The 12,545-nt window shown below is 35.1% G+C and overlaps 1 protein-coding gene across 1 annotated transcript in view; it reads left to right on the top strand.

Annotated features, from left to right (window-relative positions):
- LOC111155551 (kinesin family member 5B) overlaps nt 1-12,545 on the top strand; it is a 46,473-nt gene that overhangs the window by 24,569 nt on the left and 9,359 nt on the right. Inside the window, exons 13-20 of the mRNA XM_022515766.1 lie at nt 874-942; nt 2,644-2,850; nt 5,101-5,244; nt 9,236-9,424; nt 10,206-10,323; nt 10,856-10,917; nt 11,013-11,122; nt 12,014-12,115. Of these exons, the coding sequence (XP_022371474.1) occupies nt 874-942; nt 2,644-2,850; nt 5,101-5,244; nt 9,236-9,424; nt 10,206-10,323; nt 10,856-10,917; nt 11,013-11,122; nt 12,014-12,115 (1,001 nt within the window). The remainder of the gene's footprint in view (nt 1-873; nt 943-2,643; nt 2,851-5,100; nt 5,245-9,235; nt 9,425-10,205; nt 10,324-10,855; nt 10,918-11,012; nt 11,123-12,013; nt 12,116-12,545) is intronic.

The following is a 12,545-nucleotide window of genomic DNA, read 5'->3' as shown; positions in this document are numbered from 1 at the left end:
CCTGGGATCGAGTCCCGCATCGGGCTCTCTGCTCAGCAGGGAGCCTGCTTCCCTTCCTCTCTCTCTGCCTGCCTCTGCCTACTTGTGATCTCTGTCTGTCAAATAAATAAATAAAATCTTTAAAAATAAAAAAGAAGTTATATGTGGATCTTTAACTCTGTTGTGGTGGGGGATGGTCAGCGTCACTAACCCTCACATTGTTCAAGGGTCATCTGTATTAATAAAAATACAAAATCACAGTTTCTGTTTTAGTGCAGAAACTGAGACATAATTATTTTTTTCCCTTTAAAAGAATTTTCAAAAGGAAATTTGGCATTGGATCATTGGAGAGCCTTAATGAAACAATTTCTTAGAATCAGGGATCTAAGGACTCAAAGGTGATGCAGGAGATTAGAGAGGGAACAAAATAAAATGGAAATAGTGTTTTCCTGTTTTGATTATGTCCGTTAGTAGTGTGAAAAATAAATTATGAACCAGAAAAAGAAGGGAAAACAAGAGCAGTGGAGAGACTAGAAGTAAATAGTTCTGGTTTTGGTTTTAGGTGATATTTTATATGTATTTTAAACAGATAGGGCAGTTTTGGAATAACTGCCTGGCCATAATTTTCAGTAATAGATTAAAATGTTTATTGTTTTTGCATTTAAACTTTTTTTTTATAAACAAGCCTTTTTAAATTGGGTGATGTTACAATTATTAATTGAAAGAAATTCCATCTATTTCATCTTTTTTCTAGGAGATTGAAATAAGCTATGCTGAATTTAGAGAAACAGTTTTGAAATATTTTGGTCGGGGGAATAGTAATCTTACTATTTGTATTAGAAAATAGAATTTGGTTGTGAGCTGCTTTGTTAACTTACTACTTTAAAATTCTAGGATGAAGAAATTAATCAACAGAGCCAATTGGTAGAGAAACTGAAGACACAAATGTTGGATCAAGAAGAAGTAAGTTGAATACCTTACATACTGCTTTCAGAAAAGCTTTATAGTTTGTCACTATTATTTAAACATAAAAGAACCTACAGAGCTTAGAATATACTGGAGTACATCAACAAGTTTTTTTAATATTCCCATGCTTCACTGTGCATATGATACATCATTGGATTAAAGCAAAGATTCACTTCCTCTTAAGGTTTTTCTGTTTTTTTCAGTTTGAGTTCTAACTGGAGGGGAGAGGAAACTTTTTTCAGAATTCTTTTCATACAGTTCTACTGGAGTTTTTAACTCTGTCTTCTACTTTCCTTGCTTGACATACAGTGCTGTTTTACGTCCTTACTCTCCCCCAAAACATGTCTTATTAATTCTTGAGAAAGACTTACTACACTGGGCTGGGATAACTGTAGACTGTTCCTCCCTTTATGGAGAGTATTTCCACATGTAAATGAAGGAAGAAATATTAAAAACACAATGTTGTATTGTCGTTCCTCATTTTAAACACACATATAGGTTTAAAGGGATAATTAAAAAAAGAAAATAACTTATCTCTGAATTGCTTGGACCTGTCTTTAATAATTGTATAATATAAGGTATGACTGTGGGATTGAGAATGTCATTGAATGAAACATTTTTTACTCCTCTTTCACCATGTCTTCCTTCATCAAACCTCTTCATTTTTGCCTTCTTTACTTTGATAATAGTTCTTTCAAGTTCCTCTTCTCTAGTTTGTCACCTAGTTTAGATCCTCAGTTTATCTTATCTGGCAGAGCAGGGGGATAATTAAAAAATGGTACTTCACTCAAGGTTTGTTTTGGAGATGGAGGCAAAGATTATATAGCTTCAATAAAGAAGAGATAGCCACCATCAGTCAACTTAGTCCTGGTCACATCATCTTTGTACTTCAGTTATGGCATGTTTTCTCAGAAAGGTCACTAGTAAACATCTACACAATTCTTCATTATAATATTCTGTGCTGTGTGTTATAAGACATTTAACATGCATGACCCCACTTCTAAGTGCCATTAGCATTCTGCAGCATTAGAGATACTCCTACAAATTTCCAGATGCCTCTCCCACTTAAAAGCCATTGACCATAGACGTTTGCAGTATTCTGCTAACTAGCCTCTTGGCTTCTCTGCAGTTCAAATTTTGTATGTTGATGCTAAGTTTTCCTGAGGCATAGCTCAGGTGCCACCCCTTTTTGACCAAAGAAAATCTAAACTTTAAAGCATGTCTTCTAAACATCTACTAATTTCTTTTTCTATGCTCATTATTCATGAACCTAGTATGCCTTTTCCTTTCCATTAAATTAATTTGCACATGACTAAAGTTGGCCAATTCTTGCCACCTTCTTCATGAAAAACCCACAGAAATACTCTCTGTTTTAAATACTACCAAGCATACATAAATACATACATATGTACTGCCAAGCACTTTGTCACGTCCTCTCCCTCCTTTATGGCTCTTAGTTAACATTCCATCATGTATTGCATCTATTTATGTACCTTTTTTTCTTCTACTAGATTCTTCAAAGACAGTCTTTTTAATTTTCTTGCTGTGTCCCACAGTGTCTCTCACAGTGCCTGAATATAGTAGTCAGTAAATCTGTTGAATGAATAAGTGCTCACACAGTTAATAGCATCCGCATTTTATTCTTTGTTAAACTCGTATACCTTTTTAAAACCTGTATACTTTTACTCTTTCATGTAGCTTTTGGCATCTACGAGAAGGGATCAAGATAACATGCAAGCTGAACTGAATCGCCTGCAAGCAGAAAATGATGCCTCTAAAGAAGAAGTAAAAGAAGTTTTGCAAGCCTTAGAGGAGCTTGCTGTCAATTATGATCAGAAATCTCAGGAAGTTGAAGATAAAACTAAGGAGTATGAATTGCTTAGTGATGAACTAAATCAGAAATCGGTAGGTTATAATTCTGTTTTCTTAATATTTTAGTAAAAGTATTCTTAATTGAAATTAACTGGCTTCTTTCTAGTAAGCTTAATACTAATAGTATCTGTTCTTAAGGCATTCTAAGCCTCAACTTCAGTTCCTCCTTTATATAAAACCTTAGAGGTGAAGGAAGAGAGTTATCTTTGAGTTCCTGAATATCTGTTAAAAGGTAATTAAAATGCATTTGAAGACTTGTTGGCTATTCCCAATAGTCTAATGTTAAAGGAAAAATAAGTTTAACTTCTAATTGTTCAATAATGTTATTAGATGACTGTTAAGAAATGTGCACATAAAAATAAGGGAAGGAGATACAACTTTCTATAACCTGGGTTTTGTTTACTGTTACATTCCCAGCCCCCGGCGCAGAGCCTACCTAGCACAGTGAAGGCTCTTCCTAGCGATTCTGCAATAAATTAGGATCTTTATTTGTTATTATTGCTATAAGACAGGATTTGCCACCCTCCTAGAGTGATGCCAAAGGTAGTATATAACTGTGATTGTGACTGCTATACTTGAAGTGTCATCATGGAAGAACTCTCTTACTAACATTTTATTACTGTCAGTACCAACTTCTTATCCAGAAACCACATCTAGAGTTGAACTCAGTGTCAGTGTTCACTACTTATTTCCCTATCCGTGTTCACCTATTTAAAGAAAAGCAGTCAATACTATTTTTAAAGGTTTCATACCCCTGATGAGAAATTCATTTTTCCCTGTTAATCTCCAAAGTTACAATTTAATAGCATGGAGGTCAAGGTGCCCTTATAACTCTTACTGAGTTTGCATTATTAGCACATCTAATTACTGTTTGGAAGAACAACAGGAATTTCTTACAACTCTAAGCTGTAAGTTGGTCTTCGGTCACCAGTTTCAGTCTTTATGACAGTTCTTTCTGTGTCAGTTACAAAGCTGAATCTGTCAGCACTACATTGGTAGTAGAAGTTAGAAACCTTACAGTGTTCTGTATCTTTTTATATGTGTACAGCATTGCTACTCAGTTGTTAGAGAAAATACCTGGTGATTTAGTTATTAATGCACACTACCTTATGAGACTTGAAAGGTATGCCTGGTATTTTAGATTAAACTGGGTGGACACACTACTGGTACTCAGAAACTTAGGGAAATGTCCAGAAGAAACAACAAACCGAAATAATGGCATCTTTATTAAAAGCAACTGCATTTTTTTTTTCCAAGATTTTATTTATTTTTTTCACAGATAGAGATCACAAGTAGGCAGAGAGGCAGGCGGCGGGGAAGCAGGCTCCCCACTGAGTAGAGAACCCAATGCAGGCTCCATCCCAGGACCCTGGGATCATGACCTGAGCCAAAGGCAGAGGCTTTAACCCACTGAGCCACCCAGGTGCCCCAAGCAACTGCAATTTTTAATGCAACTTACTGATTTTTAATATCTGACCTGTGGTATAATGATTAGTTTTAATATGGCCAAATTGGGTTGGACTTTTCAAAATTATGGTGACTTTGTTGCTGGTAAAGCAGCTATTATTTTAAACTTAATTAAACTCAGTAATGCTACTTCATCACTATCTCCTAGATAATTGCTTATGTCATAATTGATATCAAAGAAGCAGTAATTATCAAGTGGACTTTTCCAGTGACTGTGTATATAGAAAATAGATAAAACACAGAAACCATCTAGAAAGTTCAGTTCTATTCTAACATTATTTTGCTCAGACTCTGTTTCCAAAGATAAGACATATACTATGCTAATAAAAGAAAATTCAATCTAATTATTTTGGAAGTTCCTCACTTCTAGGTAGAAAACATAACCCAGTCTCAAAAATTAGTGAAATGGGGCGATGCTTGGGTGGCTCGGTTGGTTGGGCAACTGCCTTCAGCTCTGGGATGGAGCCCCATGTTGGGTTCCTCCCTCTGCTTCTGCCGCTCCCCCTGTCTGTGTTCTCTTGCTCTTTCATTCTCAACTAAATAAATAAAATCTTTTTAAAAATATATAGTGAAATGGTACAGACTCTGGTTTTCAAAGAGCATAATCTGGCTACTTTACAGAGTCTGCTAGGTCTAAAATATTTTCTAAGTTTAAACTGGGAGCTATCCCAGAACTCAGTAGGTCAGTTAGTTCAAAAAACTGAAAGTAGAAAATAATGCTTTTGTGAGTCCTGGGTGAACTGAAATACCTGTCAATATTTGAAGTAATCTTTCACTTACTAGGTTTAACTGTGCCTTTGTTTTGGGTTCTGTTAGGCAACCTTAGCAAGTATAGATGCTGAACTTCAGAAACTTAAGGAAATGACCAACCACCAGAAGAAACGAGCTGCTGAGATGATGGCATCTTTACTAAAAGACCTTGCAGAAATCGGAATTGCTGTAGGAAATAATGACGTAAAGGTAAGTATACTAACCAAATACTAAGTATGATTATCAGTAGAGAACTCATACTTCTGTTTACTACTTAGCTTTTACAAAGTTCTATTCATACCCATTATCTCATTCAAAACAACAATGTGTAGTAGATGTAGGTATTAATTTCATTTTAAATAGGTGAGGAAAGAGGAAGAGAATATGAGATGCTCAAAAGCAGTATCATTTATTTGGATCCCTGTTTGGTTTTTTCTCTACCATGTAAAGATTTTTCATTTAGAGATCATGTTAATAAATTACTGTACATGAAAGTATGTAACTGGGGCAACAGTGAAGATTAGCTCAGGGAGTTAACTCATAAATGAATTGGCCTGTGGTTGCTTTTAAATGTTTGAAAAGATAAAAAAGATGAGCACTACTAATTTTAAAGTTCTACTATGAAAAATTTCAGACATGTAACAGTAGAGAGAATAATACCTTGAACTTCAGAGTTACTAGTAATCAAAATGTTGCAGTACCTATATGCCTTTTATTCTTTCTTATCTTTTTTTAGGATACTAACATTAGTTATGTTAGCACTGGGCATGTGATAAGAAGAAAAGATTAGTGACCTGGTAAATTTTAAAACTTAGACCAAAAAAAGCAAACTAAAACTCTTAACTGCAAACACATGATTATAATATGAAAGATTTGTATGTTGCAGTAGGTATTTGTTTGGACTTTTTCTTCTTGATTAAAGCTTAATTATGTAACAAAGAACCAACTTACACTAAGGTTTATTGCGACAGCCTACTAAGAATAAGATGCCCAGTTTAACAAGATTTGAAAATGAAATAAAAGTTTCCAATATGGAGTACACATTCCTTCTGTTAATCGTTATTCAAAGCTGCTGTGTTTTGATGGAGACAAGGATTCGTCTCCTAATACATCATTTTTTAATGTTGGCTCATGCCATTGAGACAAAAAGAAAAATGTTAAATACTGGGTGACTTACTCTTTCTTCTCTCCAGAATGTTCCCTCTGAACATTGAGGGTAAACTAATGTATAGAGCTATGTGGGACTCTTCAGGGATGGAAAAGTAAATTTACTTCATATCATTAAACACGAGATAGGTGTTCAAAAGTTGTTCTATAGATTTGTGTCTTTTATTTATTTATTTATTTATTTTTAAGATTTTATTTCATTTGAGGGACAGAGAGAATGAGCAGGGTGAAAGGGAGAAGCAGGCTCCCCACTGAGCCAGGAGCCTGACATGGGGTTCGGTCCCAGAACCCAGAGATATGACCTCAACCAAATGCAGATGTTTAGCTTTCTGAACCACTGATGCGCCCCACAGCTTCTTTTTAGAAAAGTCTTTCCATTTTATGTTCAACTAAGTCTTAATTTAAGTGAAAAAATGGTAAATAGAAAAAGAGAAGGAATTGTTTCTTTTCGGTGGCAGCGCCATTGATAAAATACAGGTTCCTTGACTCCCTGGACTGTTTTTTTCACTATACCATTATAGCATTTTGATCCAAGTCAGCCTTGCAAATAGGTTCTTTAATAAAAAAAATTAAAAAAAATGGATTCTTAGTATTTTTGTCATTTGTATATAATTCTTTTCCTCTTAACATCATCATTAAGCATTGCTTTTGCTTTATTAACTTTGTGGTTTTTACATTATGATTCACTCTTTGTGTCGTATGGTTAATGGATTTTGACAGATGCAGGATACAAAACCACCATTACAGTATAGTTATACATAGAGAACAGTTCCTTTACAAATTCCTTGTGCTTTTTGCCCTATTAACCCCTCTCCCCTGAACAACAGCCAGTGTGATCTTTTCTGGTATAGTTTTGCCTTTTTCAAAATACCATATAGTTGGAATCATACAGTATTTTTCATTTTCAACTGTTTTTTCTTAGCAACCTGCTGTTAAGTTATTTCATGGCTTGATAGCTCATTTCTTTTATCACCAGATACTCCACTGTGTGGATATACCAGTTTATCCATTCCTCTATCAAGGGCCATCTTCGTTACTTGAGGTCTTTGGCAATTACACATAAAGCTGCTATAAACATTCGTATGCAAATTTTCCTGTGGACATAACTTTTCAATTCAGTTGGGTAAAAATACCTAGGAGCATAATTGCTAGAACATATGTTAAGAGTTGGCTTTATAAGAAACCCCCAAAGTGGCTGTAGCATTTTGTATTCCTGTCAGCAGCGAATGAGCGCTCTTGTTACTTCACATGCTGACAAGTATTTGATGTCATCAGTTTTTTGGTTTGACATGTATATATATAGTGTTATCTTATTGTTTTAATTTGCAGTGGGATTATTTGTTTTCTTATCTTGAGTTTTAAAGAGATCTCTGTATGTTTTGGGTAGCAGTCCTTTGCAGGTAAGTGTTTTGCACATATTCCTCCCAGTCTATGGCTTATCTTTTCATTCTCTTAACAGCATCTTTTACAGAGCAGTTTTTAATTTTAATAAAGTTTAGCTTACAAATTTTTTTCTTTCAGGATTGAGTTTTTGGCATTGTATCTAAAACTCATGTCCAAACCCAAGGTCACCTAGATTTTCTCCTGTTGTGGAGATTTTTGGTTTTATATCATTTACATTTAGGTCTATGATCCATTTGGAGTTTTCTTTTTTCTGTAAGGTATAAGGTCTGTCAGGCTTTGTTATTTTACGTCTGGATTGATAGTTTCTCTGTGACAGCTCATTGAAAAAACTGTCCTTTGTCCACTGAATTGCCTTTGCCCCTTTGTCAGAGATCAAATGACTGTATTTGTGTGTGTCTGTTCCTGGGGTCTGTTCTGTTCCAATTACTATCTGTTCTTTTGCCCATCCCACACCATCTTGATTACTCTAGCTTTATAATAAGTCTTGAAGTTGAGTAGTATCAATCCTCTCACTTTGTTCTTTAGTAGTGTTTGGCTATTCAGGTTTTTTGCCTTTCCGTTTAAACTTTAGTGTCTGTTGATAAACTTGCAGGGATTGTTATTAAGATTATGTTAAATCCGTAGATCAAGTTGGGAAGAACTGACATCTATGAATATGGACTATTTCCCATTTTGTTTAGTTCTTTATTGATTTGTCATAATGATTTTATACTTGCTATATTACATTTATGCCTAAGTATTACTTTTTTTCATTCTAATGTCTGTGCCACTGTTTTTTTAATTTCACATTCCCTTCTTCATTGCTGGTATAAGAATGTGACTTTCATAAGTTAATCTTGTATTCTGCAGTATTAACTATAATGGCTTACTGTTTCTAGATGTTGTTTTTTAAACAATCCTATCCTCTACAAACAAAGGCAGTCTTATTTCTTCTCAAGCTCCACTTAATTTTGACATTGAATACTGTACTGGAATTTTTAATGAAACCCAGGAAACCTAGGGAATATACAGTCACCACGGTTCTTCTTCTTCTTCTTTTTTTTTTTTTTTTAAAGATTTTTATTTATTTATTTATTTGATAGAGATTACAAGTAGTCAGAGAGGCAGGCAGAGAGAGAGAGGGGGAAGCAGGCTCCCCGCTGAGCAGAGAGCCCGATGTGGGGCTCGATCCCAGGACCCTGAGACCATGACCTGAGCCGAAGGCAGAGGCTTTAATCCACTGAGCCACCGAGGTGCCCCACCACGGTTCTTCTTTATTGAACTTAAAAGTCATCCTGTCTCTGCCCCTAAACATCATTACTAAGTTTTATACTGGGCTTACATATGATTATCAGTGAAGAGGAAATCTAAAAATTGAAAGAGGCAGTGTCTTCAGTTTGTCTTTAGGTTGCATTTGTTGTTTTCCCTTTTAAGCATGTATTAACATTAAGTTTTAGAAAACAGGGAAGGTAAAAATTAAAGCTAAGTTTACTTGCCCTTTATTAAGAACACTATTTAATGAAAGAAAAACTCCATACTTTTTATGAGTATTGGGTAATACTTATTTTGTTAAAAGATTTTAGAGTCTAATTAGGTAACCACAAACTGGACATTTTTGGTTTTAATTTTTTATTTTATTTTTTTCTTACAGCAGCCTGAAGGAACTGGCATGATAGATGAAGAGTTCACTGTTGCAAGGCTCTACATTAGCAAAATGAAGTCAGAAGTAAAAACAATGGTAAAACGCTGCAAACAGTTAGAAAGCACACAAACTGAGAGCAACAAAAAAATGGAAGAAAATGAAAAGGAATTAGCAGCATGCCAGCTTCGTATCTCTCAAGTATGTATAACAGAACAAAGTTTCTTCACTTTGAACAGCCATGTATACATTTTATTGATTATAAAAATTTTAATGGGTGTCTGGGTGGCTCAGTGGGTTAAGCCTCTGCCTTCAGCTCAGGTCATGGTCTCTGGGTTCTGGGATCGAGTCCCGCATCGGGCTCTCTGCTCGGCAGGGAGCCTGCTTCCTCCTCTCTCTCTTTCTGCCTGCCTCTCTGCCTACTTGTGATCTCTCTCTGTCAAATAAATAAAATCTTAAAAAAAAAAAAATTAAGGAAAATGACCTTCTGTGGGTTATTTTGGGTAACAGTATAAAGGTCAATTAGTTCTTCCTACGTTCACTGCAGTATATGAGTGAATTTAACTAGGTTATATTTAGTGACATGTATATGTTATATATAGAAATTTGCTAGAAAATGTGACTGATTTGGCTTTTGAAAAATCTAGAATTCTGGGGTAGACAACTGCAGAACCAGTTTTCTGGCTTTGGCAACTGAATGGATGAGGCCATTCACCAAGATAGGAGTTGTAGAAGTAGGGAAAAAGAGTAATGTTAGACGGAGATACTAGTAAGGATATCGTGTATTTCTGCCTTCAGTACCATAGTTTGCAAGTGTTGTAAGCTATACGGGGGACCATTTCCTTAATTAAATTATCATTGTAATATTACATGTTTAGATATGCAGAGAAAACCTGCTAACTTTCAGATTATCCCTAAGAACAAAATGTGTGCATGAGATTTTATTTTTTGGCACTTCATATCAGTATATTTTTCCCAAAAGCATGAAGCCAAAATCAAATCATTGACTGAATACCTTCAAAATGTGGAGCAAAAGAAAAGGCAGCTAGAAGAATCAGTTGATTCCCTCAGTGAAGAACTAGTCCAGCTTCGAGCACAAGGTATTAACTTTTGATTTTTTTTATGAGTTCTACGTATATTAATTCTTTCTTTAGTATAATTGTAGTAAGTTAAATTTACACTGAAAATAGTGGGCATATGGATAACTTAGAACAGAAATAATATATTTTAAAATGGTTTTGAGACCTATTTTTAAAATTGTTTTTGAATATGGAAGTGGCCAATCTAGGAATTTCCAACAAAGTTATGTGGGGTGTGTGTGGCGGGGGGTGGGGGCAGTGTATAAATCTTAACATAGGGGGATAGAGAAAGCTTCTTAGCCCCTACCATGCCCTAACCCATCTGTTCCAGGATTAGGCAAAGAAAATAAACTATAATATCAACATAAAGGATGTAACTATATTATTAGTAAATATGTTCTGAGGCCAGAGAGCAAGATTTCCTATGTAGCATTTAGATAATTTAAAGTCAAGTACTGCCAAGCAACAGATCCTTCATAAAACCTTTGGCTCCTTGGTTTATAGGAAGAACTTTAAGGCTTATTTCTTCCCTATTTTCTCTCTATCCAAACAGAGAAAGTACATGAGATGGAAAAGGAGCACTTAAATAAGGTTCAGACTGCAAATGAAGTTAAGGCAAGTTTGCTGTAATGTTGGATTCTAATGACTTTAATCCATTGTTCTTATTCTTGATTAATCTGATTTAAATCCCTTTCTCCCAATAACTTCAGCAAGCGGTTGAACAGCAGATCCAAAGCCACAGAGAAACTCATCAAAAACAGATTAGTAGTTTGAGAGATGAAGTTGAGGCAAAAGAAAAACTCATCACTGATCTTCAAGAGTAAGTATACTTTTCTTCCCTCTGAGATACTAGAAGCTAACTCAGAAAGATTGACTGTTTAGCAAGAGGAAATAATATCTTTTCAGAAGTCTCCATTTTTCATTGAAAATTTTTATTTTGCCTTGCGCGTAAAGAATCTTTTTAGTTAAGAGCATAACTAAGTTCCAGGTGAAATTTTTAAAAATTGGGTACCTGGGTGGCTCAGTTTGACTCAGGTCATGATCTCAGGGTTGTGGGATTGAGCCCCATGTCAAGGCTCCCTGCTCAGTGGGGAGTCTGTTTCTCCCTCTCATTCTCCCTCTCTCAAATAAATAAAATCCTTAAAAAAGAAAAAAGGATTTTAAAAATTAACTTCCTTTTTAAAAATTCCCTAACAGAGAAAAACTTTTGGAAATGTGGGTTTTAGAAGGTTGGGTTTTTTTTTTTTTAAGTTTTTACTTTATTTTAATTCAAGAACTTTAAAAAAAAAATAATTGTATTCTTGGTTTTTCATTTTCTCTGTTTCCATAGCTGTTTGTATACATAGCTTAGAATTTATAAAAATTGGAGGTCTGCAACTAAATCATGATTTGAGTAGGACCCAGAAGAGAGTAAGAAAAAATGATGACAGATTTTGATATGTGGGTCTTCATGTTAATGCCTTAATAATAAATACAGAATGAGATTCATGGCTTCAGACCAAAATATGAGAAATATTTCATGACTGAAAATAGCCAGGTCCTCTTCCTTCCCCTGTGGGGAAGGTGGTCTTGAGTATAACAGGTGGTCTTGAGTATTTCAGTAGCGAAATGATGGAATTTAAGAATTTGAAAGAATTTCAGTGATGCCATTCAGAAAATTGATACTGTTTTTTTGATACTGATACTGTGTTACGTTTTTTTCTTTTGTCAGCCAAAACCAGAAAATGATGTTAGAGCAGGAACGTCTAAGAGTAGAGCATGAGAAGTTGAAAGCTACAGATCAGGAAAAGAGCAGAAAACTACATGAACTTACGTGAGTAAATGTTTTAATTCAAATTTAAAAACTAACAACTGGGGGCATGTGATTGGTTCAGTTAGTTAAGTGTCTGCCTTCATCTTAGGTCGTGACTGTGCTTGAGCCCTGTGTCAGGCTCCCTCTGCTCAGCCAGGAGTCCGCTACTTGCTCTCACGTGTTTTCTCTCTCTCCTCTCACTGTCTCTCTCAAATAAGTAAATAAATAAAATCTTAAAAAAAAAAAAAATCAAAAGTAAATTAGAGGACCGCAGGCATTGCTCTTGGATGTACCCAGTGGACGCATTTTTAAGTTTTTATCAGCTAAAGGATATTTTTCTTAAACCTTCTGAGTTTTAATATATACCTTAAAATTTGCAAGGTCCTATATTCTTCACTGAAGGCAGGTTCAGACTTCTGTCAGGATTTCATTATAAAAATATACCTTAAAT

The sequence above is a fragment of the Enhydra lutris genome, unplaced genomic scaffold, assembly GCF_002288905.1.
Source record: "Enhydra lutris kenyoni isolate GAN:26980312 unplaced genomic scaffold, ASM228890v2 scaffoldscaffold42, whole genome shotgun sequence".
NCBI lineage: Eukaryota > Metazoa > Chordata > Mammalia > Carnivora > Mustelidae > Enhydra > Enhydra lutris.
The sequence above is the reverse complement of the archived record's forward strand: the minus strand, read 5'-3'. Positions and strand labels throughout refer to the sequence as shown.